The sequence below is a fragment of the Chlorocebus sabaeus genome, chromosome 3 (assembly GCF_047675955.1).
Source record: "Chlorocebus sabaeus isolate Y175 chromosome 3, mChlSab1.0.hap1, whole genome shotgun sequence".
NCBI lineage: Eukaryota > Metazoa > Chordata > Mammalia > Primates > Cercopithecidae > Chlorocebus > Chlorocebus sabaeus.
In genome coordinates this window covers 78,031,675-78,049,639 of record NC_132906.1, presented here as the reverse complement: position 1 = coordinate 78,049,639, position 17,965 = coordinate 78,031,675, and the positions used below count along the sequence as shown (strand labels likewise).

Here is a 17,965-nt window from a genome sequence, read left to right as displayed (position 1 = left end):
TTTAGTTTTAAATCTTTTCTGACTCTTGACAAAGTAATAATACTAAGATTAATTCTTCTGACATATTTGAAACTAACCACAGTTAGCAATACACATTTTTTCTTTCTATAGGACTGTTACATCAGATAAAATAATACTAAGTTTAGGATTTTATTTCAGCATAAAGGTAAAACAATGTTGAGAGAGAAAGTGAATGTTTCTGTTTACTGAGTTAAACACAGTCAGACTTTCTTAAAGGTCTTTTCAGAATTGGCTCTTTAAAGCTGTTTTTATTCCTCTTCGTTATTCTTTTGACTTTTTGTCATATGTTTCTTTTAAGTATAGAAAAAACTTTGCGAGAGCATTTCTCTTCATATATCTCTCTCTTGAAATTATACTGTAATTTGTGAAAATAATAGGTATTAATCATTCATAAAAGTTTAAAGCTTATATTTTTTGGAAATAAGTGATAACTTTACATTTAAAACTTCTTAAAAATGCAGATGTAACAGTTTTAACATGTTTGTATACTAATATTTGGCAAGAAGAATTAAGTCAATTATTTCAATTTCATGGAAATGTCTATAAAGGTCTAATATTATGCTAGATTCCTTAATAATATTTTTCCTTCCAGATCTTAGTTTTCAAGCAGCTTCTCAAATAATGTCCACTCCAGTTTATGATGCCATTAAATTAATGAAAGACATTTCACAGAACTTCCCCATAAAAGCCAGGTATGTTGAAGTTCATTGGTTTCATTGTAGCCAGAACTCTTTCTATTAAATAAGTTTTATGAAAATAGCTGATTTCATTTAAGATGAAGGTGTCAGTTAATTCTAGTATATATAGCTTTTGTGAAATCAGGGCCTCTTTTCATTATGTATGTTTTTTTTTTTTTTTTTTTTTTTTGATTAGAGCAAAATACTGACTTGTGCATGCATCTGTGTATGCACTGTAAAGTAGAACTCTTGTTAGAGGCAAATAGGAAAAAAATTCCTAAATTTTTTTCGGAAATCATACATAGTAATCTAAGGAAAAACTTGCTTAAGCAATAAATAATGAAGGAGTGTTTTTTTTTTCCCCTTATGGAGGATGATGAAAAGTATTATTGTAAGTAGGAGATCTATGCCCAAAGTACTGCCAAATCATATTCTTACCCTTTCAGTGTCCAAATGATTGGTAATGTCTTAATTGCATGGAATATTGTGTGGAGTACTTTTTTGCCAACAGGATGTCTAGTTGAACTGCTTCCATGAATACTGATGTTACGTTAAACATATATTCCATTTCAATAGGAAATACATTCGTGTAGCTTAAAGAGACCAGTGCATGCAATGCAAGTTACAATGTATTATGAGAATTTGCTATATAACACAACTTTGATGCAATTGTATTCTGGTTAGGAATGACAGAGTATAAAATTAGCAACAAGTAAAATATGAGTTAGCTTATACTAAAGAGATAAAATATGTGACAAGTCGCAGTGCATGTGCAACAACAGTGTTTTATTGAAAGGAACTGGAGAGTAGTCTACTAGCTTAGCATACCTTCCTAAGCATAGAATGATTGCTATGCCTTTTATTGTCTCAAACACTATTTTGTACATTTATTCATAGTACAAATTACAGAATCTTCAATATATGTATTCTTTAAGTTTGCAAGTAAATAAATAGTACATGGTCGGCTACAAGATACCAAGAATTTTTTGGTGATACCTTGAAATAGAGGAGTTTGTCTCCTTATTTACAGATTAAGAATGAATATATTGATATGTCTCTTTCAGTCAACTTTAAACAGTCAGGAATTTGAGAAGTCAGCATCGATACAATAAAACATGAAATATATATGGGTGTGTATAAATGTCATATGTGTTTAGCCATAATACTTTTAATTAATGGTCATTATAAAAATTATTAGATCAAATACAAATAAAGTAAAATAACTTTAGTCTTGATCAGATGGTTGATTAGCTGTGTTGTTGTTAAGTCAGTATAACTGTTCAGAGGTTCTGATGCAAAACTCTGCTGTTAATCTGTGATTAAGAAAAAGTTATAAAATATGCTAACATTGCATAGTGGCTAAATTGTAGACTTGAGCATATCTCCAAAACCACTTGGTAGACAATCTGTAAATGTATGTTGAAATGAAATATTTGCTAAATAAATGAAAAATTTGCTTTATTAAAGTTTTAATTGTAATTTATCTCAGTGCTGCCAAACTTTAGGAAATAATACATACTTACCGTGGGCTGTTTCAAGGTACACCTTTCTACTTGAGTTTTCCTTAAAGCAGAACTTTGCATTAACAATCTTTTAATGTTTTAATTCTGTTTATAAAATTGACAGATATATTGCTAGCCATGTTTAGGAATTATCAAGTTGAATACAGTCCATAGGAACTGTATTTTAAACATTTCTGCTGTCTTTATAAGTGAATTATCAACTCTTCAAGAGTGAATAGGCTGGGTGCAATGACTTGCATCTCTAATTTCAGCACTTTTGGGAGGTTGCAGTAGGAGGTTCACTTGAGGCCAGGAGTTTTAGACCAACCTGGGCAATATAGCAAGACTCCATCTCTAGAAGAAAATTTAAAAATAGCTGGGTGTGGTGGTGTGTACCTGTTGTCCTAGCCAGTTGAGAGGCTGAGGCGGAGAATCACCTGAGCCCAGGAATCCGAGGCTACAGTGAGCTGTGATCATGCCACTGCAGTCCTGCCTGGGTAGAAGAGTGAGACTCTGTTTCTAAAAAAATTTTTTTAATAAAAAAATTGAAAAAATTGATAAGAGTGAATAATGTAAAGCCATGATTTCAGTTTTTTTAGAACATTTCTACTCTGGTAAGATCCCAGGTAACTAAAATTCTTCATGTACATATATTCATGTACATATACATTGGTAATTTCATGAAAAATTTCTCTATTGGACAAAACAACACAAAGCAGCTTTTTCACTCAAAAAATAAGTCATAGTAAATGATGACAATCCATACTGCATACAGCTAGTACACAGGAAATTTTGAGAGCCTCCATTCCACTTGAACCAAATCCTTTTGTCAAATGATAGCTAAATTAGACCATATGGAAATGTACACTTTTCAGTCACCAAGCATTTGGAGTTTTTAGCTCCCTATCCAGAGTATTAGATTACATTGAATTATATAGATAAGGTCTAAACATTTAAAGAAGGATCAATTATATTAGTATTCATTTTTCCAGATCTCTAACCAGAATTGCTGTAAATCAACATATGAGAGAAGAAATACAGGAAAATCAAAAGGTTTGTTTGAATTCGTTTTTAAAAATATTTACCCCACTAATATCACTGTTTCTGACTTTGGATTTTCAATATTCATACCAAAAAGGAAATGGTAATTTGTGCTTTTTTGATTATTAAAACAGTCTAGGTTCTTCCATTTTTATGCTCAACTATATGAGCGTTTAATCAGCCAGTCTTTCCTGACATATCTTCTACTTATTTCACAGTATATTCCAGAATTTCTTCCGAGGTAGTATGGTTTTCTTCATAGGATAAAGAATAAAGGCTGTGAGTTGATTATTCTGTTTCTTGTCATTAGTTTTGTTTAAAAGCTTGTGAAGACTGAGTCAGTGTTAGACCATTGGAACGTTACTAGAATCCTATAGCAGATAAAATACAGTTTATCACTGGCTTGATAAGATTGTGCCAGTGGTCTCTGTAATTATCCATAGAACCCAAATAATTCTAGTTAATACTTGTAAAGTGCTTACACCATGCCTGGCTTTATTACATAGGACTGGTTTGGCTTTAAGTAGTATCATACCAGGCTCACAGGGCCCTAAATAGTAGGAGTTCATTTTTCTCACTTCTTATCTGTATTTAAAGCCAAAAGAGGCAGGAAGGATGGTACCAACCACATTCATCCTCACTAAAGCCTTCTTGGAACATTTTACTGGTTTCTATCTCAGTGGTGAGGATTTTGTCATGTGGCCATCTTAGGCTGTGAGGGAAGCTAGAAAAGCTAGTGTTTACTTTTCTAGTAACGAAGCAAAGGAGAAGTGGCTTGGGTATGGTGCTAACTTAGCCCAGCCAGCAGTGCCCATCATATTGAGACAGAGTGAGCTGTCAACAAATGTCAGCTGTTTTGATGATGACAACTACAGTGATGAAAAAGATGAAGAAAAAGATGCATAGTTCATTGGAGAACAGGTATTAGGAACTACAACACATCATTCCTACCTGGGACATTCTTGGCTTCATTGACCACCTTACAAATTCCTATGTATCCTTCAAAACGGATTTGTGGTATTGGTCCGTTCTATGATGTTCCTAATTGCTCTTACCATTCTTCATGCAGAATGGATTGTTTTCTGACACACAAAGGAGTGGGTTTGGGAGCAGAGGCTTAATACGCAAAAGAAAGAAAGGAGAACAGCTCTCTCTCTCTTGTGAGAGAGAGGGGCACCTGAATGGGAATTCGGACTGGCTACAGAGTGCACTGGATTTTACAAATAGGCTTGAGGAGGTGGTGTCTGATTTACATAGGGCCCACAAATTGGTTGGACCAGGTGTGATGTTTTACATAATGCATGGGGAAGGCTGACCACTCCACCCTATTATGCAAATGGACTTTCCACTTGGCTGCTGTCATGTTGTCTGCTTCTCGCTATACACGTGGGCTGGAAAGAAGGGAAGATGGAGCTGCTGTTTTGAACATGCTGGGTCCCAGGTAGCCTTTTCCTGCTAGGACAGTGCCAGCATTTACCTATGCAAGCTTCTAGCTTTCTTGCCTATGTCTGCAGCTCGATTTTACAGGCTGTTCTTTGTTAGAAAATAAAATGATTTGGGGGCTGCTTTTCATTAAAAGGAAAACCTTGCCGAGGACTCACTATCTGCCTAAATAATTTCTTCCTAACTGCTATATCAGAACCATGCTGGCAACCTGACTATGCCAGCTTACTCAGGGCCACTATGGCCACTGCTGCCATCACCTTTTCTACCTGTCAGCCATTTGGAATTGGCAGTGAAAGAGTTTTGAAATGAGCTTTGACTGCAGAGCAAGAAATCTTGAACTTAGTAAGCTGAATAATCATGACACTGCAGATAGTCTTCTTGATCACCTACTTCTTTCAGAGAACACTGATAAGAGAAAGACAAGGATGATAATGTCTTTCATTTAACTTATCTAGGGTAAATGGGTGTTTGGACTAGCAGTCCGTGTTACCCACTAGCTCATGGAATGTGGGAGAATTAAACAAACTGGAGTTCCAACCTTGGGGAAGAAGGTGGTTGTGATGAGAAGGTAAAAAAATCTTGGACTGTTCATTGCAATTGCATTGCACATGGATTGGACAGGAGAAAGCCGTGGAAGTGTGTTACTGTTACAGCATCTCATGCATACAAACCAAAAAGTACATTTCCTGCAAAACATGTAAACAAAATGTTCACTGAAGAAAGAAAAAAATAATAATGCTCTTTTTTTTCTTTTCTCTTGCTGCAGTTTATTTAAATGCCAGGTCAATTGCTCCAGTGTAAATTACACTTTTAAGGATTTACTTAAGAAATTTGAAGGATTTTCCTCTGGGTCTGGGACTAAACTAAAACAAAAGTATCTTAAGCATAATTGTTCTCACTCCTGGGGTTCTGCAGAGCTCCTGGCTTTGCTTAAGGAGATAAAAAGGATATGACCTTCAAGCAGAGGAGATAAGAAACACTTAAAAACAAAACAAAACAAAAACAAACAAAAGAAAACATCCTGCCCCCAAATATAAAAGGAAACAGGAATAATCTTTTTGAGATGGAGTCTTGCTCTGTGACCCAGGCTGGAGTGCAGTGGCGTGATCTTGGCTCACTGCAGCCTCGCCTCCCGAGTTCCAGCAATTCTCCAGCCTCAGCCTCCTGGGTAGCTGGGATTACAGGTGCATGCCACCACACCCGGCTAATTTTTGTATTTTAAGTAGAGATGGGGTTTCACCATGTTGGCCAGGCTGGTCATGAACTCCTGACCTCAGGTAATCTGCCCACCTTGGCCTCCCAAGAATCTTGATTCCAAAGTGACACCCAGCTCTGAAGAGCGCACACTATGGATGCCGGGCTGCTCCATCTTCCCACTAGAGGGCACCAAGGCTTTAGTTAAAAACCAAGCCAAACCCAAACCATCTCCTTCGATCAGTTGTTTGTTTTAATTTCAGTAGGTTTTTTGGGAACAGATGGTGTTTGGTTACATCAGTAAGTTATTTAGTGGTGATTTCTGAGATTTTGGTGCACCCATCACCTGAACCCTGTACCCAATGTGTGGTCTTTGATCCCTTGCCACCCCTCGCCCTTTCCCCCGAGTCCCCAAAGTCCAATGTATCATTCTTATGCCTTTGCATCCTCATAGGTTATCTCCCACGTATAAGTGAGAACATATGTTTGGTTTTCCATTCCTGAGTTACTTCACTTAGAATAATAGTCTTCAATTCCATTCAGGTTGTGCAAATAACATTATTTCATTCCTTTTTATGGCTGAGTAGTATTCCTATTCCATGGTATATATAGGGCATATTGGCTGATTCCATATTTTTGCAATTGCATATTGTTCTGCTATAAACATGCGTGTGCAAGTATCTTTTTCATGTAACGACTTTTTTTAATTTCCCTTCTGGGCAGATACCTACTAGTGGGATTGCTGGATCAAATGGTAGATCTACTTTTAGGATCTCCACACTGTTTTCCATAGTGGTTGTACTAGTTTACATTCTCACCAACTTTGGAAAAGTGTTTCCTTTTCACCACATCCATGCCAACATCTATTATATTTTCATTTTTTAAAAATTATGCCTATTCTTGTAGGAGTTAGGTGGTTGGTATTGCATTGTGGTTTCGATTTGCATTTCTCTGATCATTAGTGATGTTGAGCATTTTTCCAAATGCTTGTTGGCCATTTGTAGATCTTTTGAGAATTGTCTAATTCATGTCCTTAGCCCACTTTTTGATGCGATTTTTTTTTTTTTTGAGTTCTTTGTAGATTCTGGATATTAGTCCATTTTCGGATGTGTGGATTGTGAAGATTTTCTCCCACTCTGGGCTGTCTGCGAACTCTGCTGTGCTTTTTAATTTAAGGTCTTTAAATATGTAATAACAACCTTTCCTTACTCATAATAAGAAAAATACAGATCAGAATTAAACTGAGAAAGATTCATTTCAGAAAGGTGGCAGGGCATTCTGTGAGCAAGTCGGTTTTTGTTTTGTTTTGTTTTGTTTTGTTTTTTTGCATAAGAGACCAGGGGAAATGAGAATATGTATTTACCTATTATAGTTTTTGCATGAAGAAATAGTAGAGGATGAAAAAGAAACTTTGGGGGAAAATTTTTGCCTATAAGAGCCAGGGATGAAACGGGTGAAGGGTGCCGGGACTGGCATAATTCTTCTGGTGTAGCTTTTTATAGGTTTTGACTTGGGACTCAGGCAAAGATTATTAAAAAAATATGACTATGCTCAAGTTGTGTAACTGAATTGGAGTTTGGTTTTATTTAGGAGACAACTGCTTTAACTCCAGAGTACAGCAAATTTCCTTTAGAAGTTCATAATTGTTGTTAATTTGCTGTGAATGGCCATAATCTGCTTTTGGTGATTTTAAATTGTCAACCCAACATATGTCTTTGTTGTTTACTGCAAGAACTGTTAAACTATAGGCCATTACATTTGTTATTTGCTTCAAAATAAAATGAGGATTTGATCAGGTGGTCAGGTAACTTTTTTTGATTCAGCAGAGTGGAACAGATAATTTCAATTACATAATTGCTTAATGAACCAAATGCAGATACTTGAATTAACTAAAATGCAGATATTAAAATAAAGGATTGCACCATACCCAAATAAAAGTTCGTTTTGCTTCTAATTATTTCTAACTACTTTGTGTGAAAATTTTACAGAGTTCTGGAGACATTACCTAGATTAGAACATCATCTCCAAAACTACATCTGTAAATCATATTTTTAGAGTCTTATTTTGTGTTATTCCATATTCTAAAAATTACAACCTTTCTATTAAGATTTTTATCTGGTTTGACTTCAAATTTTAATTGTAAAGAATGAAACTAGACCCCCATCTCACACCATTTACAAAAATCAAATTAATAGGGTTAAAGACTTAAATGTGAGACCTGAAACTATGAAACTACTAGAAGAAAACATTGGGGAAAGGCTTTAGGACATTGGTCTATGCAAAGATTTCTTGAGTAAGACCTGAAAAGCACAGGCAACCAAAGCAGTTTGGACAAATGGGATCATATCAAGATAAAAATGTTCTGTACAGAGAAGGACGCAGTCAACAAAGTGAAGAGAAAATCTACAGAATGGGACAGAGTATTTTCAGATTACGCAATAGTCAAGGGATTAATAACCAAAATATATAAGGAGCTCAAACAACAGCAAAACAATGACTAATTTTAAAATAGGCAAAAAATTTGAATAGACATTTCTCAAAAGAAGGCATACAGATGGCCAACAGTGATGCTCAACATCACTAATCATCAGGGAAATGCAAATCAAAACCACAATGAGATAGTGTCTCACCCATTAAAACGGCTTTTATCTTTTTTGTAGGTTTGCTCTTTTTTAAATTAAAATTTTAATTTTACTTTAAGTTCTGGGATACGTGTGCAGAACATGCAGGTTTGTTACATAGGTATTTGTGTGCCATGGTGGTTTGCTGCCCCTATCAACCCGTCATCTAGGTTTTGAGCCCTGCATTCATTAGGTATTTGTCCTAATGCTCTCTTTCCCCTTGCCCCCCACCCCCTGACAGGCCACACGTGTCCATGTGTTCTCATTGTTCAACTCCCACTTTTAAGTGAGAACATGTGGTGTTTTGCTTTCTGTTCCTATGTTAGTTTGCTGAGAATGATGACTTCTAGCTTCATCCATGTCCCTGCAAAGGACGTGAGCTTATTCTTTTCTATGACTGTATAGTATTCCATGGTGTACATGTGTCACATTTTCTTCATCCAGTCTATCATTGATGAGCATTTGGGTTGGTTCCAAGTCTTTGCTGTTGTAAATAGTGCTGCAGTAAACATATGTGTGCGTGTGTCTTTATAGTAGAATGATTTATAATCCTTTGAGTATATACCCAGTAATGGGGTTGCTGGGTCCAATGGTATTTCTGGTTCTAGATTCTTTAGGAATCAACACTGTCTTCTACAATGGTTGAACTAATTTAAACTCCCATCAACGGAGTAAAAGTGTTCCTATTCTTCACATCCTCTCCAGCATCTGTTGTTTCCTGACTTTTTAATGATCACCATTCTAACTGATGCGAGATGATATCTCATTGTGGTTTTGATTTGCATTTCTCTAGTGTTGATGAGCTTTTTTTCATATGTTTGTTGGCTGCATAGAAGTCTTCTTTTGAGAAGTGTCTGTTCATTTCCTTCACTTACTTTCTGATGGGGTTGTTTTTTCTTGTAAATTTGTTTAAGTTCCTTGTAGATTCTGGATATTAGACCTGTGTCAGATGGGCAGATTGCAAAGATTTTCTCCCATTCTGTAGGTTGCCTCTTCACTCTGATGATAGTTTCTTTTGCTGTGTAGAAGCTCTGTAGTTTGATTAGATTCCATTTGTCAATTTTGGCTTTTGTTGGAATTGCTTTTTGGTATTTTAGTCATGAAGTCTTTGCCCATGCCTATGTCTTGAATGGTATTGCCTAGGTTTTCTTCTAGGGTTTTTATGGTTTTAGGTTTTCATTTAAGTCTTTAATCCATCTTGAGTTAATTTTTGTGTAAGGTATAAGGAAGGGGTCCAGTTTCTGTTTTTTGTATATGACTAGCCAGTTTTCCCAGCACCATTTATTAAATAGGGAATCCTTTCCCCATTGCTTGTTTTCATCAGGTTTGTCGAAGATCAGATGGTTGTAGATGTGTGGTGGTGTTTCTGAGGCCTCTGTTCTCTTCCTTTGATCTATATATCTATTTTGGTGCCAGTACCATGGGTTTTAGTTACTGTAGCCTTGTAGCATAGTTTGAAGTCAGTGTGATGCCTCCAGCTATGTTTTTTTTGCTTAGGATTGTGTTGGCTATACGGGCTCTTTTCTGGCTCCATATGAAATTTCAAGTAGTTTTTTCTAATTCTGTGAAGAAAGTTGATGGTAGCTTGATGGGAATAGCATTGAATCCATAAATTACTTTGGACAGTATAGAAAATGGCTTTTTTCTAAAACATAAAAAATAACAGATTCTGGCAAGGATACAGAGAAAGGGGAACCCTTGGACACTGTTGGTGGGAATGTAAATTAGTAAAGCCACAGTGGAAAACAGTAGAGAGGTTCGCAAAAAAATGAAAAATAGAATTACCATATGATCCGGGAATCCCACTGCTGGATATATACCCAAAAGTAAGGAAATTAGTATATCAAAGAGATATCTGCACTGCCATGTTTATTAAAGCACTATTCACAATAGCTAAAATATGGAATCAATGTAGGTGTCCATTAATGGATGGGTGGATAAAGGAAATTTGGTACATGGACACAATGGAATATTATTTTGTCATAAAAAAGAAATCCTGTCATCTGCAGCAACAATAGAGAGGACATTATGTTAAGTGAAGTAAACCATACACAGAAAGACATACACTGCAAGTTATTACTCATATGTGAGAGTTAAAAACACTGATCTTATGATGGTAGAGAGTAGAATGATGGTTATTGGAGGCTGGAGAAGATAAGGAGGGGTTGGTTAGTGGGTACAAAAATACAGTCAGGAATAAGATCTATTCATTAGCATAATAGAATGATTATAGTTAACTTTAATTTATTGGATACTTTAACTGGAAGAGTGGATTTGGAATGTCCCCTACATTAAGAAATGGTAAATATTTGAGATGATGGATATCCCAGTTACCCTGATATGATCATTATACATTATATGCTTCCATCAAAATATCACAAGATCTCCTTAAATTTATGTACAACCATTATGTACCCATAAAAATTAAAAATAAAATTTTTAAGAAAAATTTAAATTTCAGAGTGCATATCATTTAACCTTAGGAACACCCAAACATGTTTATAAACCATTTTAACATTGTAAATTTCAACCAGTCTTCTGAGATCCAATCATTTGGAATTTCTTTAGCTTCAGGTAATAGCTCAGCTCCATTGGTTATTAAAGAGACATGTTAGAATAAATGGGTTCCCTCTTCTTTAAGAAAAAATGAGCTTATATTTCTCAATTAGTATTTGCATTTATTTCTGCTCAAGCCTAAGAGTGCTACTAGTTTAATTGCACTTTAAATACAAAAATCTAAGTTTTTTGGACCATAAATATAGTATGAAATCCAGCTCCAAACCCATGTGAAAATAAGCTAGAGGCCATGACTTCATTTGGGAGTTATTCTTCCTCCACCAAGAACCAAGGTGAGATAGACAAATTTCTATGCTGTTACTGCAGGGCATTTTGTTTTCTAATTCACCTTTTCACCATAAGTGTAGCACTTTATGTGTGCATAAGGATATCTTTGATCCTATACCCTGTTCGATGTGGGTCCTGGATTTAAATTTCCTGTTCTTCTGAGATTGGCCCTTAAAAACACAAGTCCTAGGTCATCTAGGAAGCTCTAAATTTCCTCCAGGCAAGGTCTTTAGTGTTCATTTACATCGCTGTATTCATATTCCTACTTACTCTCTGTCCTTAGGTGAATACTTTCTTCAACTCTGAGTCACATTTAGGGGACACTTTCCGTATTTATTTTTTTTGAGACAGAATATCACTGTGTCACCCAGGATGGGGTGCAGTGGTGTGATCTCAATTCACAGCAACCTCCACCTCCCGGACTGAAGCAACTCTGTTGCCTCAGCCTCCCAAGTAGCTGGGACTACAGGCATGCACCACCACGCCCAGCTAATTTTTCTGTTTTTGTTAGAAAAAGGGTTTCATCATGTTGGAAAGGTTGGTCTCGTACTCCTGACCTCAAGTGATCTGCCAGCCTCAGCCTCCCAAAGTGCTGGGATTACAGTTGTGAGCCACCGTACCCAACCTCATTATTAATATTTTAATCTAGCATTTTGGTGCTTTCTTTTAGTAAGAGAATTTTTGGATCTTTGGTTCTTCATGTTGCTAGAAATTGAATTCTTACTCCTCATTTAAGAAAGGCCACCTTAAATTACATACTCAAATATACACTAGTTTTTCAGGACTTAAGACCAACTCTCTGGGGCAGAGGAAAGAGAAGAATTTGTAAGTACTAATCTCCAATAGACAAACCTCTTCTCTCTGACAGTGTTTCAGCAAGCGGATTTGCTGAGTTCAGTCTCTTACCTGTTTTCTGAGCATTATTGTTCAAGGCACTGGGCCTTACAGAAACAGTCTTGAGGGATTTAGCAATTTAGTATGGATCTGCATGCTTGGTGTACTTTCTGTTTATAATTGACCTCCACTGAAATGAATGTATGAGGTGCTGGAGAAAGCTTCAGTCAGGATGTGTGAAGTTTCAGTGCCAGATTGGGGGAAAACAGCAGGAAATATAAATTTACTAGGCATCTGTAGATTTTGAAGTTGGAATATAGATTTCTTAGTTAAGTAACTTTGATAGAAAGGCACATCTAAAGTAGCTAAAGACAAATAAAAATTTTACCTCTGAACCTTTTCATATTAGGGTTGAATCTTTTGCCAGTATTCTGTATAAAACAAGGGGAAATACTTTCTGTTAAGTTCCTCCTCTCCCTCCTCTGTGTGTAGCTCATCTGTTGAGTGATAATCATACAGAAAAACTCACCATTGTCAAGCTTTCTCTGAATCTCTTCAAGTCAGTTGCTTCCTTTGCCTTTACAGAGTAGATCACACAAGTCCCTATTATGTGACTTATTACATGATGTCATTGAAATACACTGGTTTTTTTTTCCTCCTAAATCTGACTACCCTGATAATAATAACAGCTTTCATTTGTGAGCACTTTATAGGCGACAAGACATAGACATATATTACATTTGAACTATAGCAAACCTGTGAGATAGATATAATTATTCCCATTTGATAGAAGAGGAAACTGAGGATTGTAAAAGTGATTTGAACTTGCCCAAATCTTAACAGCTAGTGAGTAGAAAGATCAGGATTAAACCAGGCACGATCCTCACACTGTGATCTTGACAGCTGTACTGAATACTCACACTGTGATCTTGACTACTTTGCTTTAGTGACAAGAACATCCCCTTTTTCACTTTTGTTACTGCTGTAGTGCCTGGAGATGTTTCTAGAACATACCAGGCACTCAGGAAATGTTTACTGAATGAAAGACAGTGAAAATTCAAATACAGCTTTAATGGAAACTTTCATGAATTTAGAGTGAGCTCCAAATATTTACACATACACCAAAGTTTTACTTTTGGCATATCATTGCTTCAAGAAATAGGAATGTGCCAACTATCAAATTGTATATGTGCGCATACACACACTATATGAAATGTAGATAAGTAATTATTGTAACATTAGAACTGTACTATCATGTATTGTAAAATCACAATATTCAGCTATTGAATTTTACCTCTAATCTATCTTAAGATTTCCCCCATCACTGAGATCAGGGCTGGGCAAACTACTACCTTTAGGCCAAATATGGTCTGCCACCTATTTTTATAAATAAAAGCTTAATTTTTATTTTATATTTATTATTTATTTTATTTACTTTTTTGATAAGGAGTTTCGCTCTTGTTGCCCAGGCTAGAGTGCAATGGCGCAATCTTGGCTCACTGCAACCTCTGCCTCCTGGAATCAAGTGATTCTCCTGCCTCAGCCTCCCAAGTAGGTGGGATTACAAGCAAGTGCCACCACACCTGGCTAATTTTTTGTATTTAGTAGAGATGGGGTTTCACTATGTTGGTCAGACTGGTCTTGAACTCTTGACCTCAGGTGATCCACATCGGTCTCCCAAAGTTCTGGGATTACAGGTGTGAGCCATCATGCCTGGTCTAAAAGTTTAATTTTTACAATAAACATTGCCATGCCCATTTGTTTACATAGTATCTAAAGATACAAAGGCAGAGATCAGTAGTTGCAACAGAGACTGTATGGCCTGTCAAACCTAAAATATTTACTCTCTGACTCTTTATAGAAATATATGGTGACCCCTAATATAGATCACTGTTGTTTTATCACTGGTTAACCATTGCTTTGCTCTACTTCAAGGATCTTCGAGATAGATTTAAAATTCAGCCAGGTGATGCTCGTCTGTTTATAAATGGCCTTCATGTTGATATGGATGTTTATGACCTTTTTAGGTAAGTATTAAATTATTGCTATAAATGAACTATGGTTTATATAAATGTAAACATTGAAGTCAAAATATGGAGATCACTTTAAAGATAAATCAAATACATGTTTTTGATTGTACAAAACAGCTTTATTCTACCAAAATGAGCAAGCCCAAAGTGTCTTAGATTATCAGAACTGGGAGAAACGGTCAAGATATTTATTTGGATGAGTGTTAGACCTATAATTACTTTGTTATTCTAAACTGTCTTTTATTGAAGAGTAGATTGATGATTTAGCAGAGAAGTTATTTGGAACTGGACTGAACAACCAGAGACCAGTTAGGAACTGAAGTCAACGTGGGGTGTTTCCCCAGAAGAGAGAAATAGACAGGAGGAATTTAAAGTGCTTATGTATGAATGCCAGATGCTATCTGGTTTCTTGTCTGAAAAAAAAAATTACTGAAAATTTTTTTGCTCAGAATTTTGAACAGGACAGAATTAGGAAGTCCTTGCTTTATCAATGGTCACTTGCCCAAAATTAAAGTTGTGGGCCAAACAGAAGAGTTACTTTCATAGAAAAACATAAAACTACATTAAAATTAATATTTTAAACATTAGATGAACTTAGGAAACATGATGCTTTAGTTCAGATATTCAGGTTTAATTCAATAGAGTATACTTTTGTTGAAGTGAAATTATGTGAATTGTTTATTTAAATTCTGTTTTCTTACCAGTTTGGAAATATGTTGGAAAATATATCGGAAAGACTGAGGAGTAGTTTTACTGAACATTTTTTACAGTTTTATCTCAAATGGGGCTTTTCTCTTTAGTTACTTGAATTCTTGGACCTAGTATTGGAAAAATAATAACCTAACCATAGAAATACACATAAAAGAGTAGAGAATTTTTTACTTGCTATCCTGTAAATTTCAGGGGAACAAAAATTACATCTGTGCTCAGGAGCAGTGAAAACAGGTTTAAAGGAAGTAGTGAAATGGTGTGTAGATTTTAGAAAGTTTTCTAAGGTAGTGTATGAGGAAATTTTTTGGCAGGAATATTTTCACACAGGATTTAGGAAGGCTGTAGGTTATTAAAAAAGTAAAACTCCCAGCTCCTATGTCTGGTCATTAGAGATTTGCAGGATGTGTGCTACATTTTTATTCCTCATCGATTTGATCACTAGTTAGGGCTACTATGATTCTCTTAAAAGAGGAAGAGACAATATGTGAGAATATTTATATCTTCTGACATTTTTGAGGATAGCATAATCAAAAAAAATTCTCAGAAAAAGATCAGAGGATGTGGAATAAAATTAATGCAAAGAGGAAGATGAATGAAAGAAAATAAGAAAATGGAAGGAAAATGTCGTATTACAGAGACATTACATATAGAGAGGTTTGATGCAACCAATATGTTGGAATTGTCCAAGTGGGGAAAGAAAAGGAGTAAGGAATTATTTTGTGCTCCCTTCCTATCTCCTGTCAGTGTTGCATTACTGGGTTGTGAAAAACCAATAACAGCCGGGCGCGGTGGCTCACGCCTGTAATCCCAGCACTTTGGGAGGCCGAGGTGGGCGGATCACGAGGTCAGGAGATCGAGACCATCCTGGCTAACACAGTGAAACCCCGTCTCTACTAAAAATACAAAAAATTAGCCGGGCGTGGTGGCGGGCGCCTGTAGTCCCAGCTACTCGGGAGGCTGAGGCAGGAGAATGGCGTGAACCCGGGAAGCAGAGCTTGCAGTGAGCCAAGATTGTGCCACTGCACTCCAGTCTGGGCCACAGAGCGAGACTCCGTCTCAAAACAAACAAACAAAAAAAACCAATAACATGCGCCATACGTGGCCCAGCCCTTCTTATTCTGACACTGAGAGTAGTGGGAGGAGCCAGAGCCTCCATGGGTTAGGATTAGATCAGCATTGATTCTATGAAGGCCTACATCTCACCCCAAGGAAGGCTGAGACCGTAGGAACATGTGGTACTGACTGGGGAGAAAGGCAAGTAGGACTGATGAAGTACGTAAGCAGGGTCTTATATATCTACATTAGAACATTCTGTTCTAGCCCATCGAAGGAGTCCCTTTTATATTTTTGCCTCTGAATAGTCGCCTCAGGCACAGACTTGATGAAGAATAGTTTAAACATTTAGATTCCCCAATTTGTTGTCAGTGGGGTTATTATTGATGATGTTGTTTACAGTAATACTTTCTATTATGTTTAAGTACTGTCATATGTAATAAGAAAATTAAATTTGTATTCAAACACATGTGAACTTCATGCTTTAATGGGGCTTCCTGTGTATTAGAATTTTATACTTTATGTCTTGTTCAATCTTATGCCATTTTTGTAGTAGGTTTGTCAAAAGAGTGACCTAATGGTTTTTTTTCTCATTTTTGGCTTTCTCAGGGTTGATCATGTCCTCACTACTTTGATAAAGAATACAATAGTCTTTGTTGTTTTATTTTTTATATAATAATAAGCTTTTACTACCACTAAAAAATTATGTAAGTTTACTCTGGATAATTAATTAGAACTATTTGCCTTATTTCTTAATGAATTTAATATATTTTTCCTGCTATTAATGAAGATACCAAAAATTCTCGTTTCTAATGCTTTAAGAAATCTGTCAAACTTTAAAAGATTTATTTTTAATTTGGAAAAATCAAAATAAAACTTTTTTTCTTTGAATATATAGTATTTTGGATATGCTGAAATTAGAAGGAAAAATAATGAATGGCCTTCGCAATCTTGGGATCAATGGGGAAGATATGAGCAAATTTTTAAAATTAAATTCACACATTTGGGAATATACTTATGTATTAGATATTCGACATTCTTCTATAATGGTAAGTGCTTATGCTATTCCTTATACTAAAACCTGTAGTATACTTAAGGCTTAACATAAAACGAAGTATTGGCAGGCCTGACAATAAATGTCAACATTTCGGAACAGTTCTCAGTGAAAAGAGAAAGTAAAATTATAGACCCATCGCCTCTTCCACTTGCAGCTTCCTTCTCCTTCTTCATAGTTTCTGTTTTCATAGTGTCTGTCACAAGAATACCTACTCACTGTCATTCAGTGTCCTTTCCACCTTCAGAGAAAACAACAGTATAACCACATGAACAGTAACAGCAAGACACCAAATAGTTAAAATCTGAGGTGTATAAAAGTGCTACCTTAACATGATGAAAGTCCTGCCTAAACAATTTGCAGTGGCCTCCAAGGTTCTGGTGTATGTATTACAGCCAAGTGATTTTTTGGGGAAAAAAAAAAAAAAAAACGATCATATCACCCTTTCTTGCTTAAGCAGAGAAATGGTCTTCAGTATGGCCTATGAGGCTGCAGATGGCTGCTCTCACCTTTCATTTCTTAGACTGTGAAACATTCTTTTCACCACTATCGTTTATCTCATGCTTAGAAAGCACTTTTTCTTTTTTTTATCCAGTTAACTCCTATTCCTTTTTCAAATTTAGGTTGAAAAGCCCTTTCTGAGAGAAACTTTCCTTAACAATCCAGATGATTTTTCAAATTGTGTTAGAGAATCCCCAGAGACTACCCTCTAATCCAGTGATTTGCTAGAAGGACTCACAAGACTCAGAACTTGTTATATTCATGGTTATGGCTTAGTAGAGCAAAATGATGTGAAAAAATTAGCAGGGGTGTAGTCCAGCGTAAGCCAGGTATAAGCTTCCAAGAGTTCCCTCCTAGTGGAGTTGTATGCTTAATATGATATGTGACAGTATATGCAAAGTGCTACATACCAGGGAAGCTCACTTACTTGAGCCTG

General features: G+C 36.0%; 1 protein-coding gene across 4 annotated transcripts in view; it reads left to right on the top strand.

The window, feature by feature from the left end:
- The window catches only part of UGGT2 (UDP-glucose glycoprotein glucosyltransferase 2), a 228,616-nt gene that overhangs the window by 57,256 nt on the left and 153,395 nt on the right, over window positions 1–17,965 (top strand). For all 4 annotated transcript variants that reach the window (XR_005243747.2, XM_038007821.2, XM_007960706.3 and 1 more), the window contains exons 9-12: window positions 614–713; window positions 3,193–3,253; window positions 14,116–14,207; window positions 16,873–17,023. Coding sequence is in view for 3 of the 4 variants with exons in the window: in XM_038007821.2 (XP_037863749.2) it covers window positions 614–713; window positions 3,193–3,253; window positions 14,116–14,207; window positions 16,873–17,023 (404 nt within the window). In the remaining variant the exon portion in view is untranslated. The remainder of the gene's footprint in view (window positions 1–613; window positions 714–3,192; window positions 3,254–14,115; window positions 14,208–16,872; window positions 17,024–17,965) is intronic.